Consider the following 23007-nt stretch of genomic DNA (forward strand, 5'->3'; position numbering starts at 1 on the left):
ACAAGAAAGAAAGAAAGAAAGAAAGACAAGCCCCGACCTGTCCAATTGCAAGAGGCAATTTGCCTAGCAGTAGTAGAATCTTTGATACTAGCTCTTCCGTGGAGCGCACCAGCTCTGGACTGTTTCCAAGACTTGGGAGTGAACAGTCCAGGTTGCCCTGGCGGAAACCTGCATTACTTGACAGTAAAGCTTTGCCTTGGACTGGGCACGTTTCTTGGGCTTCGATAAAGGCCTAGATTGCCAGTAAAGCTCCAAGACATGTGTACATCTTGCTGCTCAGCCTCGGGTTCGCCTTGGAGATGCAGTTCTAGCAACGTCTTGATCACTCGAGCTCAAAATAGGAAAGCAGGGAAAAGAAGACGGGGAAGGAAGTCTCTTTTCTAGCTCTTTATTATATTTAGGTGCTTAGGTTGGCGAAGCTTTTTCAACTCTTTTCCCACAACGTTGTCAAAATCCAGTCGTGTGACGACGATTGTGAATAAACTCAAGCGCTGCTTAGACCTTTTGTTCGCTGCGATTCCTATCGGCTGCTGATGGCTGCTTGCTTTTCCCAATCGAATATTACATTTGGGGCTTTCTAAAAAATTAATTCCTCAGTCAGAGGAAAAATTGGGCCAAAAGCGTTGGAAGCACTGTAGTAAAAAAAGTAATGCCAACAGCCTGACTCGAACAAGCGACCTTTGCATATCGTCAAGATACAAGTGCAACGCTCTACCACTAAGCTATGCCGGCTTCGGTGGCCGTGGAGTCGTCATGTTGCCTTATATATCCTAAGCAGCCGTGCACCACTTGCATCGATTGACAGGTCCAATTCAAGCATGGCGACGCGGTAGCTCTCTTTTTTCATCTCCGCTGACAAAATTTCCTGCGGGTCCCGTATTTCTCTGCAGAACATTTGAGATGGCCATATTTCGTGGGGTGTAAATGCTCGCGGCTCATCGTGATTCATGACTAGTAACGTAAAGGGAGTGAAATTAATGGGGTAAAAGAATATGCAGCGAGTCATTTTTCGATATCAGAGAAAGTGTTGCTTGTGTGGTAGATTAGATCGGACATTACTACCACGGCGATGATCCAACAGGCAGCCAGTTTGTCACCATTTGTCAACTGCATCCCATTACACATGGTACTCTGGTGAACTTCTAATCCTAAGCCTCACGAACCTATATTGTGCTCGCCCGGATCCCCCAAAACTCCCGTCTATACGTCTTGTCTCCTTCGTCTTCTTAACCATTTACGTCGACCTCGGTGAGGTCATATCAAGACCTTCCACTGCCACCCGGTTATAGATATTCGCGATGCCGCAAGAGTCAACGCGGCGGCCAACATGACTGATCCGCCCCAAATCTGAGCCAGGGCATAGCTGCCCGTCCGGTCAATGATTGCTCCGGCGGTAGGAGGCCCGGCAAGCGTGGAAAAGGCGCACAGCGTCTCGACCATGCCGAACCGGATGCCCATCTTTTGCGGATCCTGCGTCAGGCTCGCCAGGGACGGAACATAGGTGCTCTGGTTGGCACTCACAGCCAGGCCGTAAAAGACGCTGAACACGTACATGCTCGTCCGTGTGGTGATGGTCGTCCAGACAAAGAGCATGGTCCCTACAGACGCGGTGGCCATCATGAAGACATTGATGGGTCCGAGGTATCTGTTGGCCACGTACCCTACCACCGGGCGGACCGGGAGACCGATGCAATTCGTAATCAGCAGCAAGCTTACCGACTCGACCGACGAAAACCCAATGACGTTGCGCGCAAAGCTGTTGATCTGGTTTGCTCCGAGTTAGTCCACGCCCCCTTCCCCGCGGGCCCGCAAGAGTATGCAGAGGATCGGTTGTGCTCACGTAAAAAAGGCCAAAGTACATGCCGTAAAAGTTGAGAAACGAGGCGACGGCAAACAAGGCGTAGGGGACCTCCTTGAACGCCGCCCACTCGACCCAGGGGCCCGTCTTCCGCCCCGGGATGTACGGCTTCAGGAGCACGCAGGCGCCTATGCAGAGTACCAGCGCGACGAGAGCTCCGACTCGGGTGGCCCAGCCAAAGCCTATCTGCGGAATCAGGTACTGCACTATGGCCGGGAAGATGACGCCGCCGGCCGAGGTTCCCATGGCGGACATGGACAGAGCTAGTGACCTGTGTGTGCTGAAGTACGAGCTGGTTATGGCAACAGCGGGAGTAGAGATGACACCGAGCCCAATGCCCGTGCAGATTCCTTGGGCGAGCATAATTTGCCAGTATTCATAACAGAAGCTAGTCATATAAGAGCCTAGTACAACAAAGAAACAGCCCACGATGATGATCTCGTGGGCGTGGCCTGCGTCGGCAATGCGGCCGGATGGGCCGCAGACAATAAATGCAAGAAAGACTTGAACAGACCCAATCCAAGATGCTTTTGACGACTCCAAGCCCAGCGTGTCAACGTAGTAAAGCTGGTATACCCCGAATGTGGCAGCGTAGCCCCAGGATACCGCGTTGGCGAGGTTGGCGGCAAGCACCTGGGACCACGCTCGCCATCCGCCGTCAGGAGGGTCAAAGTCGAAATTCAGGGCCGTTGTCGGGTTCTGTTGCTCGCTGCCGCCATGGCCGCTGCGAGCATCGCGCGCGGTGCCGGATGACACGCGTGACGAGTATGAAGATAGGGACGATCTACTGTTACCCGTGACGGACTTGGTGCGAGTAACGTAGAGCTGCTTTTCGTCGTCCATGACCTTGGGGTGGTCCATCTTGTCGTGGCAACTTCATGGACACAGGGCCTCTCGGGACGAGAGCAGTGGCACCGCGAGGGAAATGGGATGTATTGGGGTTTTTCAGCAGCAGCCCGAGAGCACCCGTCTCTTATCATCCTGTGATTCATCATTCCGCAGGTCTTACGTGACTTTTCTGCGGGCTCGTCAGGAGGTTCGACGATAAGAAGCTGATACGTAGCTTCCTGTCTCGTCTGCTCAGAGGGGGTTTCGGATCGCCAAACTTGCGAGGCAGGTCGTTATCACTGACTGAGACACGGTAAAGAGAGGAATTTCCACCTTGGACGGCGCTTGCCACTGCAACAGGCTGCGTCGCTGGAGGCTAGGGCTCCCAGCCATCCAAGCTGCATTCCGGAGACTGTCCGCATTCCCGGTAGCTCTCCAGGTGTTTGAGGTGAGATTGGGGCGCGGCACGAGAACAAATCAAAGTCATGCTTGTGTAGTGATTTGATTTGCCATGGCGCTAGACATCGTGTGTGAGTATGCATCCTGAAACTCCGCGTCTCCTGTTCCCGCGGCCAGAACGTCACCGCGCGGTGCCCGAGATGGCCGACAGCATATGGCGCAAAAGTATTCAAAATTGCTGTCCCCGTCCTAATTTGCCATACGTCATGCCTGCCCGTGTTGAGGAACTTTTGGAAATGCCTACTTGCCGTGAATGTCCGCCTTGGACCGGTCTAGAGAATGCAGCTACAAGCCGAAACGTCGACTTGATCTTCTCCTTGTTCCCCTCGAGATTCAGGGCTCAACAAGTATTGAACTTGAGCAGACCGCTCGATTCTGGGACGGCGCGTTGGGAGAATCGACGAGCGGAAACAACGTAAACAGTGCTGCGTGTGCTGTTGAGCTTCTAGTCGGCGTCTCGAGCTTGGTATGGACGTCCAATCTCAATGACGGGGCCAAAGGGGTAGACTCGAGCACTTTAGCTGGAATTTAATCCGTGGGACTCTGCACCTCGCTCCAAATGTGACGAGCCCGAATAGTAAGAACCGTCTCTCGCTTTTTCTGAAGAAAAAGGGGCAACGGCCTGGAACCATGGCAGATGTATGGACAACATCTTGCACGTCCTCGCCTCTTCTGCAACCCAACCCCATTCTTGCCTTTGGTTCAATGTCGTCGAACAGAAAAGCCATCCGGTTTCATGTCCTACACCAGGCAACGTGCCACCAAATGCCCCAACTGCCCACGCTGCAGGACCCCAGCGCGCTGCTATGGTCGCCTGTTTATGGACTGTATGTACACTTGACCTGTCACAGGGTCAGCGCGCGTGAGGTAGCGGCGGCTGGTCGGTCGAGGGGGCATGAGGAGAGGCATCATGCTCTGCTGCAGCCATAGAAGAATGAGAGGGTAGGCAGTAAATTGACCGCGCCGGGTATCGGGGCATACAGCCAAGGGCCGCTGTTGCCAGATCTTTTTACTTGGTCGTTTGGGTTGTCTCGCGGTGGCCATTGATCGAAACGTTCCAAATTAGGGCTCTCCTTGCCAGGACATCTTGATGTCGAGGAATCATCATCGTCCGTTAGCACAAGTTCTCTTTGCACGTCATCGCCATTCGTCGGCGTCTACACGGGGCAAGGAGAGTCTTGCAGATCTGTCCTCACTCATGGTCAGGCTCAATAGGCCTGACTGCCCGCCAATAAGCCCGGGTATAAACATGACTGGGGCTTTTGAGCCTAAGAAGCCAAAGCAAGCGCCCAATCTTAGCCTAAGCTCGCGTCTGCTTCGCTTGCTGGAACCCCTTTTATTAAGCGTCGTCCATGGGCCTCGGCTGATCTCAAAATGCTTCTGCTTGGGCAATAACTCTCGCAGCATGGGTGCCGTGGCTAGTCTCACCCTCAAGGTCCTCTTCTCCTTTGGGCGTCTTCAAGGCAGCCTATTTTCCGTGGGGCCCCCGACTTCGACATGTAGTGGCCCTTGAGGCTCGAATCCGTCATATACGCATGTCCGACTTTCGTATCACTTCAAGAATGTTACTATCCAGGGCTTCGAGGCGGAGGAAATAATAGAAGCTTGGGAGGGTTTCGACTACCGATGGCTACCATTTTCCAAGGGCGCCCTAGTTGAGGAAGCCGGGTCGCAGGCATTGATGGCGCCAAAAAGACAGCCAAGGCTGTTGAAAAAGTTCATCTGAGATATATGGGTTCGTAGAAATAAAAACTAATCGCAGCTGGGCAGCACTTTGCTTGTGCCGGCGTCTTATCGCTAGTTTACGGTCTCCGTGATATCAGTTGGATGTCGATATGAAGCAGCTAGACATGCCATGATACTGCACCCGGACTCGCGGCAGCACTTTCCGTCACAATATCTGTCGCCTTTTATAAGGAGCATTCAATCTTGGATAAGGTACTTTCATTGCTTTTGCTGGTTGAAGGGAATCTTGTCCGTTATGATTATGCTATGCCACCTTGTCAACCAGTGAGCCACAGAAAAGCACAAGCGTCAAGGAGGTTTGTGAGAGTAAGGGCGAAGTCGATATTGAATGCTCAGAGGTCCGGAAAATAGCGGCTTCCAATACATGTATGCATACAAAAGATGTAGGTGGAAAACCACTGAGGATCGTCGGGTCGAAGCTGCCCTGGACAGCACCTCCCGGACTCCGGCTTTGCATTTCTCTCGTCTCGAATGGCACTTGGACACGGTACGGTTCTGGCGCAACTATTCACCGCGGCCGGCCTCATTCACTTGAACAGCGGCTTTGTCTTCCAAGAACATGTATGCCAGGAGGGACATGACGACACAAATACAAGCTGCGAGTCTGTCAGAACATGGGCCGACTCCGCACGGGAGGTGAATACTTGCCCAAAAGTACGTTCATCAGGTAATAACCTACAGAGTCGGCTAGTGCACCCGACAAGAGAGGTCCAAGTAGCAGACCTGCTGCAAAGGCGAAGTTGGCAAGTGAGTAGCATCTCGAGTAGCCTCCTCCAGGTCCGAATATGCCCGGCTGTTTGGACTCAAAGTCGTCCACGACGCCTACATGTTGTCAGTTGAGTCGCGTCAGCAATGATATCCCACGGGCTCAGAAGCCGGCACGTCACGGACTGTTGCTCACAGGTTATTTCAAAGGCACTGACGGTACTGGTGAGATTCGTCACAAGTCCTATGGCAACGATCGCGGCTACGTATGTGGCCTTGGCAGATTCTTCCGAGGCAGCCCACGGGAATTGTCTCTGATTCGCGGCGCCGAGGAGCCACAGAATAGGAGCCAGCGAGGCAAATCCGAAAGCTGTCGGCTTTCTCGTGCCAATATTGTCCCTTAGCCAGCCGTAGAGAGGGCTGGCAAGCGTGACGGGAACTTGCAGGAGCGCAAACAGCAGACCGGTTGGCAGGCTATCCCATCCAAAGGCAAACTTGACATGAGTCGGTATGGTGGTGCCGTAGCTAGCGAGCATCACAGAGTGAACAATGGAACATAGAATCGAAATGATGACCCTCCTCTGCACAAGGACGACCCTGTAGAATGCAGTTGCCGACGTGGCCATCGGTCCTTGGACAGGCGCCTCTCCAGACGGCCTTTGTTCTGGCTGGTTCGCATCGGGTATCAGAGGCGATCTTTCGCTCGGTCTTGGAGACGCATCGCCGGATGGGACGGTCCTCTTGGAGCCCTCGACCATGACCAGCCTCATTGCGATGTTCAGTGTCATGACGACAAATACGCTGCCCCAGGCCATCCAGTAGCCGGCCAGTGTCAGTAGCACCCCTGATATCGCGGGCCCCAAGAGCTCCCCGGTGCTTATGCAGCTATACAACAGTCCGAATGCCTTGCCCATGTGCTCGGCGTCTACCGAGTCTCGAAGCGTGGCCACGCCAACGATCCACGCAGCGGTCGCGCCTATAGATTGGAGCACTCGGCCAATATAAATGACTGACACTAATCAAAAGGCCATGCATCAGAAGACTATAGGAGCCTCAGGAGAAGAGAGTGGCACGTCATATACAATCTGTAGCCGCAGCAACGGCCAGGGTTCCCGCAATGGCAACAAGTAATGCCACTACCAGAGGCATCTTGCGCGTCGTGGCCAAGTCCGCCAGCTGCCCGATGAAGACAGAGGAAGCGAGCGAAACAAGGCCGTAGAGGGTCAAGATCTGATACGTAAGCCGTTGGATATCCGAGGGGTCTACGTGGTTTCGCTCCTGCAGGATATAGGGCAGGATGGGGATGATGAAGCTGTAAAGAAAGCTTTCTAGGAGCCAACGAGACCAGCCCGAACAGGTTAGTTTGCCGAGTTGCCATGAGCAAGTAGAATACAAAAGCGGCTCATTTTCAGACGTACCTGCGAATAGGGCGATGGAGATGCACACAATGCCGAACGTTGTAGACGACCGCCAACGCTGGCCCCAGACTCTTTTGCCCTGGTCAGAGGCTGCCGACTTCATTTTTCGATAGTCGACTCTTGCGATGATGTTCCTTTCTGATACTCTTGAAGGCTGGAATGCCAGACCAGCCGACCGCAAGAGTTGGCGAACAGGCCAAGTACTAATATCCGTCTGCCACATGTCCCAGAAGAGCTGAAAAGGTCTTCCGCCAATGAGGTGAGCAGCGTCTTGTCTGCCTTTGCCGAGTGTGAGAGACATTCATGCAGCAAGCGGGATGAGATGAGACACGTCGAAATGGTGGGAGACTGAGACAAACCCTACGCGTTCATTGTTGCTGGGAGGAAACGGCTTATAAATGAAGGCAAGCCGTTTACTCCTTGTCTTTTTCTTTGCCCTGCCCTGCGTCTTCTATCATCATCTTCTTTCATTACGCCAAAGGACTCCCCGGCGCTTGTGTGGTGCTACTTACTACACGGCGCTTGCACTCGCGACTTGTAAGCCACACATTTACTCGATCAAGTGGTGTCACGATGCAGTGAATAAGAATAATAGCCGGCAAAGAGCGCTGGCCCAATAGGTGAATTGAAAAAGTCCAATTGATGCAACGTCTTGTGCGCCTCTTGCTTACCCCTCCTGTGTGAAGCGCAGTGAGCGAGCGCCGGTGTAACTGCGCGTTCGGGTTGGTTGGGACGAGAGGCAAGTCGTGGATGAGTCTTTGCCGGCTCGAAGTACATGAATCAATCGATGCCTGGTGCGACTGATGGAGCCGGCGATGAAGCTGTCGAGTTTCGCCGACTCCCTGAGCAGTGAAGAGGCCATCGAATCGACACGTCACGGAGCATCTCCAAGGAGACGCACTACCCGAGAGCCGGGAAAGCTTTCTCTGGATTCTCGCGAACCAAGTACGGAGCAACTAGTCCGTCAACACAGCAGAGACACTGCCGTGACTCGTATACCTCGGAGCAGTCCCGGCGATGACTTGTTAGTTTGGTGGCGGCATATGCAGGCGACTACGGTTTAGGTTCCTCGGGGAATCAAGTCACAACGGTACCTTATTTTACGTCTCAACAGGACAGAGACGTTGGCTGCAGAAAGCGGCCGTCATCGGCCAAGGGACAAATGGAGGTGAAATCGCGGCCTTTGAGACACGGGGTGGCAAGCCCGCAGGAGCGCCGTCAGAAATGATGCAACGCTTTTCGGTTCATTGGCAGTCGTCAACACCAAGGTCAAGCGGCTGAGGGTAAACCATTTCCACGTGCATGAGTATGGTTGGCCTGCAATGTGATTGGTGTCTGAACCGGTGAACTGGCGTTGTGCTGGGTGACGTATGGCACCGGCACTGACTGCAGCGTATTCACGGAGCGAGAAGGGCCTCTTTTTGAATCATGGGATTGAACATGTATTCAGGGTCTACCAATGTCCGCGGGCGTGCTTGGTGTGCGACGCGAGGCACGGTTGGCCCCAAGAACGTGCGGATCGTGAGTCAACTCTTGGTAGGCGCGGATGATGTCAAATGATCAGGTCACATAGAAGAGCATGATGATGCAAAAAGGATTCCGAAAATATGAACTGCTACAATGGGAGGGTGCGTATGACGAGAACCATTTGCAATTCCTTCATCACCCCTGATGTCAGCAGCTTCTTCAACTTTGCAACCATCTTCTGTCCATCTGCCCACGGCATCAGTATATAAGCCGGCTCGCATAGCAGTTGGAAGGACCACGAAGGTATAAATCCAAGCTCAAAGCCTTGACGGGCTAGACGGTCGTTACAAGGTGTCAGTCGGATGCCACCATCTCCGATACGACTGCATCTAACCCTTCCAGCACGCCAAATTCCATATTCTCCAGTACGTTACGAGCTTTTTTCCAAGGCAGAGTTCAGTTTACTAACTCCGTCGAAGCTTCAAGATTCACTGGTTCAAACTCGACTGCCCCAGATGGGACATTACTCTCTGTGCCTCACCGGTGCCACATGATCCTCCATCGCCTCCTCGAACTCCGCCTCCATTTTTGTCGCGACGTGGGCGACGCCACGAGAGTGAACAAGATCAACCTTGTGCGTGGGACATGATAAGTGACGAAGATAACGTGAGAGAAATTGAATGGGAGAGCCTGTGAGCGATGCTTCTAGAGCCCGTGCTGAAGCAGCAAGCCATCTGCGATTCTTGTGAGTCCGTGATGTGCTTGGTCTGTGTACAGACTTGGCTTGCGAAGTCGAAGTCATTTTCAATGTAAAATTTCCACAACAATCTTGGAAACTCTCCACAATGGTGTTTTATGTCCTGTTTTGAAACATGCGCCAGCCTACGAGAATGTGCTCCTCCATGGCAAGGTACAAATCGTCGATTCCGGATGTTGATACTTCATACCCAAGCTAAGAACTCACTTGGGACACAGTGGGCATAAAACACGGCTTCAGTCGAGTCAGACGTGGCTGTCAGCAGGATGATACTACGCACTACACATATTTCCGAATCACATGATGGTGGCAGCACACATGTAACAGTCAATCGCATATTTGACGCATAAAGAACGGTCATATAACCAGCAGAGAAAAGATGAGGGAATATTGCACACCATGGATTCTATTTTTGGGGTCCTCGCATTGAATACAGCGCTCTCTTCGTGCTTGCTCACTCTAGAGAGAATTCAATGCAGCCCGCCATCGCGTCAAGCATCCACTCCAGTCTTCACCGCTGGCCAGATGGCGTTACAAGACAATCATCAAGCGTTGGCAGTGCCGTTGATTTTGTGGAACTACAAGTCTCATCCATGGCCTTCTCGAGCAACAATACGGCGTATGTCGACGATCTTAGACCTGTCGCTGAACGACACAGATGACAGCGGTAGGAAGCAGACTCGGGACCTCGGCGCAAAAGGTCTCTGTACTTGGTCAGCCAGGCGTTTCTTACTCGTGATGAAGAGTATAGCAAAGAACTGACCACCATTAAGCAATGTTGGAGGGCCCGGCCACGCATAGGATGAGTTTGCGCAAGGTGATGTACCAACGACGCAACTGGTAGCATGGATAAATGAGGACATGAAAATGGCATACATGCAGCTCTTGTAGTCTTGACGAAATGCGTCGGTGTGTTGACGCCTGACGTGGTGTCGTACTTGATGAATTAGCATTCAAAAAGGCTGGCAGTAGGCGTAACTTGATATTACGGACGTTCGCGACAAAGTTGAGACAGCGTACTCGTTCCACTCATATGTTTTGGCAGACTAATTCAGACGGTAAAAGATGCAAAACGTACTGGGAGCACACGAGCACACATCTCCAATAGGTAAAGGTTGAAGGTCCAGACGTCACTTGATTTTTACGGCACCAAATCCAACTGCCAGGCTTTCAAACTGACGGTGAGTATATCTTATGATTCTATTCTAGACGTGACTTGAGCTATTGTCCAGCGGCTCGGTCGAGTTGCGCGGAGCTCATTACGGTCCCTGGGAGCAGGGCGAAACTGGCCTGCGATGCGACAGACTTATTGTCACGGTCAATGATGATTTATCAGCACGGGCTATTCACGATCTGAGAGGACTTCAATTATACTTTTCTTCTGTTCTTTCAATCCAAACACAGACTACGGAATTCATGGGAAGTAGAATGCCAGCAGAGAAGCGTCTACGGGCTCAGATTGCCGTCTGCTGTTGCACATGCCAGGTTGCCGAGTAATTGTCTCGACAGAGCTGGCTGTGATGAGCAGACAAAAGAACCACGCCCTTGATCGGGCTCGAGTTATCCGACATCGGTTCGCCCGCCGCCAAGTCCCGCGGGCCGCGCCAAACTTGACCCTTCGCAACGTCACTCCGCACCCCGTCATTCTTTGCTCTCGTCACAACCAACTCTCCAAGTCCACGCCCTTCTCGCCCGTCATTGAAAGAGCCAAAGCAATGAAGAAGCTCATCAGCCGTCTGATCGCAGCCACGACCATCGGTCTCTTGGCCAGGGAGCCAAGCAGGGCCTGCTTTGCCAACGGCGCCGACGCCCCAGACATTCCTCCCGAAACGCGAAGTTACTGGATGAGAAGAGCAACGGCAACTCTCTTCGAGGTCACGGGGAGCCCGTGTCCCATGCAGGCCTTTGGAACTGTCGTCGTCAACCATACTGCGGGCGGGCTGGGCGAGCTCGTCTGCGTAGGCGCCAACGACGTTCAGTCTGGCAACCCAACTCTTCATGGTAACATGACCCTCTCCCGGTGGAGAAGCGTCCCGAGAAGCTCACAGATGAGACACAGGAGAAATGGCCGCAATCGGCAACTGCAGCGCCATCCTCACGGATCCAAATGGCCGATACAAGCTGTCCGGCCGCGAGGCCCTGAAGGCGTGGGCCGAACTCACATTGTACACAAACGCGGAGCCGTGCCCCATGTGCGCGTCCGCAATTCGTTGGGCCGGATTCAGGGAAGTCGTCTTCGGCTCGAGCATCGAGTCGCTCAGGGCCCGTCACTGGAGAATAATGACTTTGCCCGCCGAAGAATTGTTCAAGTACACCACAGACTTGCCGGCCGGAAGGACAGCCATAGTCGGAGGCGTCTTGGCCAACGAGACGGATCCGTATTTCAGCTGGCAATACACGAGAGGCGCCAGTTGCCCTCGTGGGTGCCAGATGGAGGGCTCGAAATGTTCGCCGGCGACTGGCGGCAGCGCAAACTCCGAACACCGAGACGCCCTCGGACATGATTGGGGATGGCTGAAACGGAGCGTATAGGACATGGACGGCGAGGGGATGGAGAATGGCATTGTTCTGATGGTCCGAGACATCGGGTGAGGAAGCTGGTCCTGGACGGACTCCTGGGACGTGGCGTGACAGCCTCGCATGACGCGGGACGCGAAGCAACCTGCCTACACATTGTCCGTACGTGTACTAGATGGGAAGTTGTATGTGACGTCGGCGATATTGCTACCCTTTCGGGCCCTCGGACCGTCTCACCATGTAAGTTACACGGCACATGCAACGATAACCGCCAGTAGCATCTGGCCGTTGATCCGCCGCGCAGTCGGGCTGTATATCGTGGTATGCAGCAACAGGTCAAAGCATGTCTCACGCTTGTCGGCGGGTGACTGACAAGACGGGGAGCCGTGATACGGAGGACAGAGGCAAAATGCCCGACTTTTTTACCTACCGTCACGGTGCGTCCTGCGCGTGCTGTGTAACGTGGGCTTGTGAGGGACTAACTGGGCTTGCGAGGGAATGCCGCATCCCTGAAGAGTCAAGACGCACATCTTTGCAGCTCTTGGTTACACCGCAACGGGGATCGTCCCGCCGCGGCTGCACCATTGGCCCATGTCTCTGTCCAAATATGGACTCCTGTGGTCAAGTCAGGTCTGGTTTGCACCGCAGCCGAGTGAGGCTCGCTCCTCTTCTCGATACGGCTTCTCCCTGTGTCCCAGTATAAGGCGAGAGAGGGGACATCCTACGAGTCGGTCACGCTACACGACGACGATACGCATCTCTGCTGTAGAGACAGGGCCCCGTCCTCCGCAACTATACTCTTTTGGTGCATAATTCCAAAACAGGCGTGGCACATGTGTACACATGACTAGCCCAATTTTCTTCGTGAAGCAGAGTGACTCCAGTGGCGTTGACAATAGTCAGGATTCAGGACATGTCGATGTGAATCACGCAAAGACGCAGGACTCCAACTGACTGATTGTCTCCCATGCCAGAACAGTCATGTATAACGCTGTGAAGGACTCGAGAACAAATCACGGAAAGGAAGACGCACGTCTCGTTTATTCTCGCTCGTAACGGTCCTTCGTCATCCCGTGACATGTCCAACTTTGCTCGAGCTGAACCGGTGGACCACGAGCTTTCCGAGGTTTTCCTGTCTCAAGATTCGCCTGGGGTCGGAGTCTTCCACGCAGCGTTGAAGCCGGGCGAGGACCACCTGAGGAACAGCAGTCTTTAGAATGAATCTAATGAATGGCAAAATGCGCGTCAGGGGGCGCGCATTCAGCACCTTTGCCTTGTTTGGCGCCCGTCGAAACAGACTGCAGTGTTGCTGAAACCCCGTGAGGCAGTTCCCAAGCCGTTTTCACGTGAGATGGTTGCACCGGCGGACCGCTCGCCCGGTATACGATTCTCGCTCCATGAAGAAGTGCTACATTGCACACTGCATCAAGGCATATATGGTCAAGGTCATTAGTTTATTCAACACCCCTTTTAGATCTCCATCACTAGAAGTACTGCTATTTCGAATCCAGGTCATGTTAAGAAAGTGATTGAGCAGTCGACACAATCAGGCGTGAGTGATATTCGAAAGCTTTCACCAGCAGTACCGGGCTTACATGTTGAACCAGCCCGTGGAGCCACAAAAGCCAGCCGTGACGATGTAAGACGAATGTCAAGAGTATCCGAATTCGTTGATGGGCAAAAGCAACGTCTGTTACTAAGCATACGTCAAGTTCCAAGACAAGCAAACGAGCCGCCAACCTAATCATCTATTGATTGAGCACACCGAGCCACCCGTTCCGGACACAAGCGCATTCCTTATTATCAACTACGGCTCATCTACAGATGGTACAGAGTACTCAATTGTTTGCTGCGCCAATACGGAGTATTTACGCCTTATATTGCACCCCAGACCAAAGCCCGGATCGAAACCAGGCAAGGGGCTCATGGCCGTGAGGAGAAAGCCACCATCACAACTCAAAACACGTCCTTGTCCGAACAGTATGATCCCAGCTGTACCGCCCGACCTGGCCCATGACTACTCGGCAATGGCAACGCCAAATGACACTCACACAGGTGCGAGATGCGCGGAAGCCGCCCGCCGTTCAGGGACAAGCAAGGGTCCTCGGCCTCTGACCTCCCGCGGTGAGACAGGGACACAGTTCTGGCAATGCACGCCGCCCAAAGGAGATTCGTAGCCAGCCACGTCGACATGGGGATGGCGGTGACGACAGCCGCAGTGTAACCTCATCTTTAGCTTCAAATGCGACGAGGCCTTGCCGACGGTCCGGAGGATATGAAACCCCAACTCATGTTTCGTATGGCCCGATGACCCTGCGAAACAGGTTATTCAGCTCCGTGTACGGCACGGTACGGAGTCCGGACATGTCAGCATCTTGACCGAAGCCAATTGGACGCAATGGCAATACTGGCAGCCAGCCTTGAAATCCAGACTCTGCACGACATGATCAGTGCTTCCCAAAGCTGTGCGAAGTGACATGAGGAATCAGAAAGGACGGCGCAGGAGCAGGAGCACCACGCTCTCGTGCTAGCCTATGGGTAGCCATCGTGGCTTCGAGACACCACGTCGGCTGGACTGTTATGCCTGATGACGCAGGCCATGTCGTCTCGCATGTTGCACTCGAGGTTCGTCCTGGATCGCGGCTGCGGACTGACTCGGGGACACGATACGGACGGCGAGCTGAAATGGCGAGCCCGCGCAGCCTTTGAGGTAATAATACGACGTGGACGGAGCGGAGACTGGTGTGAGGGCTACGAGTCTACGACGACGGAAGGACTCTTTTGGGTACAAAAGAGAGGCCGGGGCCCGTTGAAATCCCTCGCACATGAGGAAATAGGTCCTTGTGGATAGTCATCGAGTCTACTTATCGAATCGCACTTGTGACTTTTTCCCACCACTCTGCCAGGATGAAGAATATCCAGCTCAGCCTCCTTGCCATCCTCCTCCAGGTCTCTCTCTTCGAGGCCAAGGGGTACAAAAAGAACATTCCGACTTATGAGGTCGGGCCTGATGCCAAGATTGACGGCAGGAGCATCACCTACAGAGACCCTGACTGCGAGGAGGGTCTTGACTGCACAGTCACAAGGACCTGCAGCTCTGCCGGGACGTCTCCCGTCCTCAGCGCGGACAAGAAGTACTTTGCCTGCTGCCTCGCGGGGACTCGTCTTCTGGGAAGTCCGCAGACAGCATTTGACTGCTGCGCCGATGGCCACGACCTGGTAGGGAGCGCTGCGGTCGGCTACCACTGCTGCCCTACCGGGTACGAGTTCGACGGGCACATGTGCAACGAAGTCTGCAAGAACGGCAAGGTGCTCGTCGGCGGCAAGTGTGTCTGCCCCGAGGGCACGTCCGAGGGTCCCGACGGAACCTGCAAGGAGAAGGCCAAGTGCACGTCTGGCCTGGAGACGGGTATGTTCTCGCCAAAAAACACCGCGGCCGCTGCGCCGTGAGGCTGCTGTCTTCTGTCTCTCCTGTTAGCAACGTCGACTGACCGTCTCTTTGTCCAGGCAAGTGCTACATATTCACTGCGGAGAACGGCAACAGACTTGGCCTCCGCAACGACAACGTCTACTACGCCGCCCCGGACAGCATGATCCAGCGGTACGGCAAGTTCCAGCTCTGCGGCGACGAGAAGTGCACCGCCGGCCAGGCCATCAACCCATCAAACGAGATCTACATCCGTGATACGTACGGCGACTTGGCCACGGGTGCGCACAACGGCCAATGGCTCAACAACGCCGCCAACGGCAACCACATTGGCCGCACGCCGGCCTTTGCCAACGCCGGCCACTTCTCCATCAGCAAGTGGCCCTGCGGCAAGTACTGCCTTGGTGGCTTCACCCAGGGCATTGGCCCTGCTTGTCCTGCCGAGATTCCCGCCATGACGTTTTATTCGCAGGATCCGCAGATGTGCGTTGCCTTCCAGTTTACCGAGGTGCCTTGCAACATCAAGGCGGACGAGAACAACTGCATCTGGAAGAACGGAGACCAGTGCTGCAACAGGGTTGACTGCGGCAAGAAAGGTGAATAAAGTCTCTGGATTTTCATCCATCCTTGGCACGGCCGACGGCGGCCAGGGGGGGGGGCCGGGAGTATGCGCAGCCGGCGGGCAGCAGGGCATGGTGCGACGGGGTCTTGATTCATAGAATGTATCCTTTCCCGTTCTTTCGTCCTGACACTTGGTTGATGCTGCTTTTTTTGTTTGTGTGTGTTTCTGTGTCCATCGCTCGAGAGTCGCCAGCTAATTTGTACTACCTTTTTTGCCGCTTCGCCAGACCATGGAACAATCCTTAAAAAAAGCCGTGCAAAACGGCTTCTGCTTGTAGGCGCCAACTTGGTCGTGGTCGGCTTTCTTGGTAAATTGATTCAAGACAATGTTTCTCGAGTGCTACCCAAAGATGACGACGTGAGTGGAATCAACAAGAAATCGAGTTCCTACGTGTTTTGGGACGCCATGTTTCCTCACACGACACGGCCCCTTTCCCAGCGGCGCCGCGACTAGAAACGACTGTCGTATTGGCAGCGAGTAGCTAGCGCCCTGTCATGGCGTGGCTGTGAGGTATCGTGGCAGAGCAAGAAGAACAATACAGCAGCTGAAGACACACGAACTTAATGGCAGAGCAACTGATCAATTGAGCCAGACGAGAATGGTGTGCATGAGGTTATTTTCTACTCCAAGTTCTAACACACTGAACCTGCGGGGTAATCTCTTCAAGGGGGCTGCACGTGATGTGGCCCCCACAGTGACCGTTCCTTTCACATCTGCTGTCCGCCACTTCGCGGTCGATGTTCCTGGGTCCTTTCCGGTAGTCTTGATATACGACCGAGTGGCCTCATGTGCCGTTTGACGACGTGGAAACGTACTAACAAGGTTCGTCATGGACAATTTCGTCATGGAGGGCTTCGCATGGGGAATATCGCCCGCGGCGTTGCCACACACAGTACTGTCCAAGCCGACTACCTACACGACAACTTGATGGACTTGTCCCCATGCATGGCCTGAATGCTGCTCGTGTCAATACAGCAGCAAATCTCTCGACTTTTACCCCAGCATTTCGACAGCCAGTGGCTTATATACCGTCGTCGGCCGCCAAGTTCTCAACGACGGTGCGTCTGTAGTCCGACCGCCTTCCCAGGCCGCCTCATGTCGCCGGCTTACCCAGCACGCGGCGGCGGTCACCCATCAATCAACTGGGGTAGAAATTCCCCGGCGTCTCGTCCTTGACAGTGTTCGGATCGAGAAACGCCTGCGGGAAGACGCCCCATTCGCCTCTTCTCGTCGTGCCGCACCAGTACCAGTCATCGGGATGTTCCCCTATTCCCCGGGTTAGCCCCCGCGTCGACTCGACGTGGCGCCGCGCGCCGAGAACAAACTCACAGTTTATGTTGGCGATGGTGTCGCCCCTGTCAAACCTGAGCCACCCAGCCTTGCCGTGCTTCGGAGAAAACTTCCACTTGGCCTTGGCGCTGACTGCCGTCCTCGCCGTCCCGTTGAGGCTGCTCGAGGGCGCAACCAGCATGACCACGTCGGACGGCAGCGAGGCAAAGGCGCCGTCGTGCCACGCAAATACCCTCCGGCCCTTGTACTGCGTCGGCCACCTGATGCCGCTGAGCCTGGCTCCGGACGCGACCTGCAGCTCCTGGGGGCGGTCGCGGTCCACGACGCTCCGTCGAGCCGCGCCCCTCCGGACCTCCTTCATCGCCACGCCCCTTGGGCGGCCGTCGACCTCTGCGAGGCCTCTGCCCGGCGGGCCCCGACTCGCCGGGACCTTGAACTGCAGGTCGTAGTTGTTGAGCTGGTGCGACGGCACGTGCGTCCCGTAGACGACCACGACGCCGGGGATCACGGGCAGCGGCCGCGGATGCCGCGAGACGTGGGCGAGCAGGTCGTCGACGGAGAAAAAGACGGTGGCGTCGCTTTCGTCGAGGGTGTGCCCGTTGTGGGCGCAGAAAATGCACCCGTACAGCCTGTCGTCGGCCCGCTTGACGGCGACGTGGCTCTTTTGCAGGAACCGCAGCCGAAAGTGCACGTCGCGCCTGGACATGGTGCCGATCTCTGCGAGGCCCGTTAGCAAAGCGTCCGTCTGGCGGCGCTGGGGCCACGGATCGCAGTCTGTTGCTTGCCTCTGTTGGCCTGGTCGTTCTCGATGTGCTCCGAGTCCAGCTCCCAGGAGCAGCCTGTGCAGCGCGCCACTATTCGCGACAAGGTCCGGTGTACGGGCTTGTGTCTGTGTCTCACGCCGCTGTTGCCCCCGAGCACTTCTTTTGCGCCGGAGCAAAAGCCCCTGTACAGACGCAGCGAGCTGGACTCGTCAATGACGCAGCTGCGCGGCGGCGGTTGAGCGGCCGGCGTCGGCGGGACGGCTGTGGATGGAGGCTGGCGCTTCTCCAGAGCACCCATCCATGACCACGGCGCATCGTGGAACGACGTGGTTTCGGGGCTGGCGGTCAAGCCGGACGAGACATAGGCTTCGTGCAGTTCGCGAGACGCAAGGCGCCTGGGCAGTGGCCAGGGCTGCCGCAGATGCAAACCCGCCTGCCGCGCCTCTCTGATGGGCAGGTCTGGGCGCCTCCCGGGACTCGGCCGGACCTCAAACAGCCCCGAGGAGTGGCTGCTGCCAGACCGACGTCCCGGAGTGCTGACCGTGTAATCGGGGCCGGGGGCCAAGCCGCGGTGCGCCGTCGCCGTCGTGTTGGCAAGCGCCTGGCATCCGGCGTGCAGATGGTTGGCCGACGTGTCGCTCCACGATGCGCTCCCGGCCAGCGATGGCTCCGTGTTGGTGTTGGTATCGCTTCTCCCATCCAGCTGCCAGGTATAGGAGGACTGCGACACGGCGCACAGGGGCGACGTGGGCGGCGACTCAGGGACGCTGTGTAGTGTCGAGGCCGACGCCGACTCCGACGCTGACACGTTTGCCGCGAGGTCAATATTCTCCAGCACGAGCACGTTGTAGATCTTGGGTGCAACCCGGCGACACAGCGCCTGAACCTCGGCGTACTTTTCTTGGTCAAACGTCTCTACCGTGTCATAGTCGTCGAAGCCCCAGAGAAGACCCGTCAGACCCAGGTGGTGGCTGCTAATGTCGTCTAGAGTTATGCCCGGGTCAGTCTGCCGTCGCAATCATCACAGAGGTCCAGCTTTACCGTTTGTCCTCACGACCGCCGCCATGGCAGCCCCGTGCTGGCTGGACATTTTCTTGCACAGCGGCTCAAGGCGGTTCAGCGCGCGCTGTCCCTCCTTAGATAGAGCCTCGGCCGCTTTGCGCATCGAGGGCGCCTCGTCGCCGGCGTTGGCGGCTGCCTTCTTGGCCTTGGTGACCATGTCACTGAACGGCGCGAGGAGGAACTCGACCACGTCGTCGGCGTCGTGTTGGAGCGCCATTCTAACGTGGTGGCCGGCGCGCGGTCAGTACACGGGTTGCGCCTGGGTCTAGACGGACTGGCTTTGGCACCTCGGTGCTCGGGAAAGAAGCCGAAAAAAAAAAAAAGAAAAAAAAGAAAAAGAAAGGGGGCCCTCTAGCTCAATATCACGGCAATGGAGTTTGACAAACTGTGGCGGAGAGCAGCGTCGAATCCCAACCGACGCTCAGAGGACGCTAACGGCAGTGAGAATTTGCCAAAGCAATCATGCAATCACCAAGAAGAAAGGATTTTCATCGTCTCAACCGTAAACTCAAGGTACCTCCTCGGCCATCGGCGGCTCCGTGTTGGTATCATCTCCCGGCCCTTTGGCGGACGAACCCTGCCAGACTAACGGGTCGGAATCGGCTGAAAAAGTCTTTGATACGTGCATTTACTATGTATTGTGCCGCATCTTGAACAGCAAGCTCTAACTCGTGCATGCTGCGGCTAGACACGATGTGGAACGACGGGACGCCGTACTATACCAGTGCTCGGTACCAGTGTGGCGGATGATAAAGAAACCAAGACTACGCTGGCCTCTTATGTCTTCCGACTGGGCAATCATCAATCATGAATTGATGCGATTCAATTTGTCACGCTCAACAACGAGGATGAGCCAATCAAGACACAAGACCGGGTTTTCGTCAGATTGCAACTACGCCACCGCGCCGACGGGCCGGGGATTCGAGGCAACCATTGAACAAGGCGCACAGGGGAGCATCTTTTCTTTCGGCAGCAGTACAGAAGAGGTGCTCTACAGTGAAGCCCGCCGACGGATGCCCATCGTTGCTTCTGCTGCGACTGTCATGGGCAGGCGAGTATGGCTGTGTTCTTGTAAGCCCATGAGGATGATGCCTTGAGGAATTGCCGGTCCGTTCTTGGTTCGACAGAATCTTGTCGTACCTATCCGCCAAAGCAGGCTACGACACGTACGACCTTTTCGTGAAAAACACGTGCCTCGTGCATCTCGGCCTAGGCCGGTACCTGACAAAGTCGTGTGCCTCGGTGTCGAACCTACGCGCTCCCATGGGAAAGCAGCCCGCAGATTCCAAAACGGCCTGGAAGAACAAAACGACGAGGATTTGCTCCGACTGGTGGGTCGAGTCGCCCGCCTGCCTTCCGACGCGATGCAAATCAGCGCCCGATTCAATTTAGTCTCGCCAACGCGGCAGGGCAGGCCGGGGAGAGAGGCATTTTCGGGGGAGGGGCGGCGATTGTGGCATTGGAACCCTTGTCGACGGCAATCTCCATCTGAGCTCGCGTGCTGGGTGACGGTCGGGCCGTATTTCCGCCAAGGCTTCGCTTCTACTTGGCCGGGTTCAACATCGTACGAGTTGCCGCCAAATGTACCTGGGCAAGGGGCATTCACTTACGTACTATGTACCAAGACTTGGATACTTACGTATTTCATCTACGGAGTACTCGTGCATGCTGTGACAGGGGCTCACATCGCAGCAATGCGGGAGCACTCGATTCGCATATAATTGTCGAGTCTCCAAGATCCTCGGCTCCTGTCTGAGAGACCTTACAGGGAAAAGCCCTGCCAAGTTGGCAAAGTTATTTACTGAAGTAGGTAGCCGGCTAGTTGCCCAGCGAGAGCCTCTGAGGGCATCGCGATAGCTGCGACCTTTTCCTTTTGTGCGTCACAGCCAGCCGTGTGGTTGAGGTGTTGTTGTGCTCGACGGCAAGTTCCGTGCAGCACACAAGGAATGTTTGGCCAGGCGTGACATGACCCGGGGCATCCAGAGCCGATGTATTATAGTTGGGAGGGGGAGAGAGAGAGCATGTACGGCCGGAGGACGACTTGGCATTCTAGCGGTAAATACCGTCAACAGTGTCTCAAGGAAACGAAGAGACATGGATCTCTTGTTAGCAGAGACAATCCTGCCTGTAACCCCCGCAGTCTTCCTTGTTTGGTCCCCCGTGAGGGCTGCCCTGGGAATACTGAGGATCTGGTCCGGTGAGGAATAAGCCGCAGGCAGAGAGTTCAGCACCAGGCTCAAGTGCCGCTACAACCGACAACCCGAGGGCTGCGTGAATGGGGTAATGGAGGGGGGAAAACCACGTTGTCACGACGGTAAACTCAAAACTTCAGTCCAGCTCTGAGAGCAGAATGAAGCAGCCGACATGGGGGCACGTTTGATCGTGCCCAAGCAAGATCAAACAGACTCAGCATGTAAGTTGTAATGTGCATGTGTATATATATACATGTATGCAGCCTGGAATCATGGCACCTAAAGTTTCCTCCATCCTTCCGCAGCCATCGATCCGTCTCGCATTGACACTGGGCACTCTGTCTGTCTGTTCAACTTCCTACTGTCGTGTCGAATTGCAAAGATGAAGACGACTGTTGCTGGCCTTGTCACCTCTTTGCTTGCACTAGCCACGGCTAGCCCAGCAGCAGGCCCGGAGAAAGTCAAACGCGGCTCTCTTGACAAATATGATAAGCATCCCGAACTCCGGCTAGACCTTGTATACTGTCTCGAGGAAAAGGTAGGTTGTCCCTTGCGCGTGCCAACGTACTGCTAGATAATGAGCTCTGACAGGCCTCACAACTGGACCTAGCCCTGGAGTGATAGACATCCACGCCATTCGAATTGGGCGATTTCCATTGCCAACAGGTATACGGTGAGCAGGCCGTTGCCGCAATTCACATGCTTGGACGTGTGCTGATACAACATGCAGAGTAGAGCGCAACTTGAAAGGGCACTTTGGGAATGCAAATGGGGGCAAGACGGCTCGGAGTCTTTCTGGAAAACTTTCTGGGCTGTCAACGACGAGACATACATCAGGTGCGAAGCTGAACTGCCCGGCGACAAGTGTGTTAGAGAACTGTTCTATCTGCACGGATCTTTCGGCCACCTCCGTGCAAGTTGCGAAATTGGTGCTCTGAGTAGCGGTGGAACACAATACCTGCCTGTCACGAAGAAGCTGTACCCAAGTGATGCCTTTCCCCAAGGGCCACGGTGCGGAACTGTCTTCGGCAAGGGGGTTGTAATCAGCAGGGAGCATTTTGCACCAGTGTGCAAATGCGTCACGGCCCCGGCGGCATAAGGCATCAAGCCCTCGGTGCCTCGGTCTTCCCACACAAGCATCTCGTATATATAACTCTTAGTTAGGTCCTGTAGACCAGGGAGCTGGGCGCCGTTAAGACTATACCATACGATATGATAGTCCAAGTCCAAGCCCCAATCATGGTGACCAGCCCTTGTTGCAGTCACCGTCAGGCTCGGCGTCAAGTGGCGAAAAGCGCAGCGCGCAGCAAACCAACGGGGCCTGCATCTCCAGCCCTGCAACCTTGTGTGCTCCATGGATGCCGCTGCTTGGACTTGATGCACAGCCGGCTCTGCGTGTGCGAGGAAAACGGCTCTGCTCGAAGACCAGACAGCACTCGATCTGGCGGTCGTTGCGGTCATCACGTTATCCGTGCGAGATGATGATACAGCCGGCTTGGCGGGGGGCCCATGACGTCGCGTCGCCGGGTAATCCCGATTCCTGGTGCCGGAGAGTCAGAGAACCCCTGAGCGGCTCCTCTCGTGCATCCAGTGTGGAAAGGGGCGTTGAAATAGGCTATTACGGCCTGTGACGATCATCACGCATCGTCTCGGCGGTGCGCCGTCGCCCCGGCCGGCAGCGGGCACTGTGCTGTGCATGTGCCAAATTTCGACGCGGCGTCGACCGGACCCGTCTCAGACGACTTGCTGAAACTGCTCGCAACGGAGCCTGGTGCAGTGGGATCGCGAGAAGCGTCTGGACTCTGGAGTGCCGCCGGCATCAGACGTCGGCCGGTGCCGGTGCCGGTGCCACGGCCGTACAGTAACGCTCGGCCGACACCGTCATGACACCGTGT

General features: G+C 55.3%; 5 protein-coding genes across 5 annotated transcripts; 2 read left to right on the plus strand and 3 right to left on the minus strand.

Annotated features, from left to right (window-relative positions):
- Positions 1-1254: 1254 nt before the first annotated feature.
- Positions 1255-2719, minus strand: MAM_04358 (Major facilitator superfamily domain, general substrate transporter; the record flags this gene model as incomplete). Its single annotated transcript, XM_040823156.1, has 2 exons — positions 1255-1764; positions 1841-2719. The coding sequence occupies 2 exons, from the start codon at positions 2717-2719 to the stop codon at positions 1255-1257; spliced, it is 1389 nt and encodes a 462-aa protein (XP_040679035.1).
- A 2779-nt stretch (positions 2720-5498) lies between these two features.
- Positions 5499-7315, minus strand: MAM_04359 (Major facilitator superfamily domain, general substrate transporter; the record flags this gene model as incomplete). The annotated part of the gene is made up of 4 exons (XM_040823157.1): positions 5499-5713; positions 5793-6611; positions 6679-6924; positions 7015-7315. 4 exons carry the CDS (start codon positions 7313-7315, stop codon positions 5499-5501), a joined length of 1581 nt encoding a protein of 526 aa, XP_040679036.1.
- Positions 7316-10758: 3443 nt separating this feature from the next.
- MAM_04360 (nucleoside deaminase) lies at positions 10759-11770 on the plus strand (the record flags this gene model as incomplete). The annotated part of the gene is made up of 2 exons (XM_040823158.1): positions 10759-11239; positions 11298-11770. The coding sequence occupies 2 exons, from the start codon at positions 10759-10761 to the stop codon at positions 11768-11770; spliced, it is 954 nt and encodes a 317-aa protein (XP_040679037.1).
- Positions 11771-14662: 2892 nt separating this feature from the next.
- Positions 14663-15786, plus strand: MAM_04361 (cystein rich protein; the record flags this gene model as incomplete). Its single annotated transcript, XM_040823159.1, has 2 exons — positions 14663-15164; positions 15263-15786. 2 exons carry the CDS (start codon positions 14663-14665, stop codon positions 15784-15786), a joined length of 1026 nt encoding a protein of 341 aa, XP_040679038.1.
- Positions 15787-16942: 1156 nt separating this feature from the next.
- Positions 16943-19137, minus strand: MAM_04362 (Src-domain containing protein; the record flags this gene model as incomplete). The annotated part of the gene is made up of 4 exons (XM_040823160.1): positions 16943-17070; positions 17134-17811; positions 17859-18842; positions 18900-19137. 4 exons carry the CDS (start codon positions 19135-19137, stop codon positions 16943-16945), a joined length of 2028 nt encoding a protein of 675 aa, XP_040679039.1.
- Positions 19138-23007: the final 3870 nt, after the last annotated feature.

Source organism: Metarhizium album, assembly GCF_000804445.1.
Source record: "Metarhizium album ARSEF 1941 chromosome Unknown scaffold_9, whole genome shotgun sequence".
NCBI classification, from domain to species: Eukaryota; Fungi; Ascomycota; class Sordariomycetes; order Hypocreales; family Clavicipitaceae; genus Metarhizium; species Metarhizium album.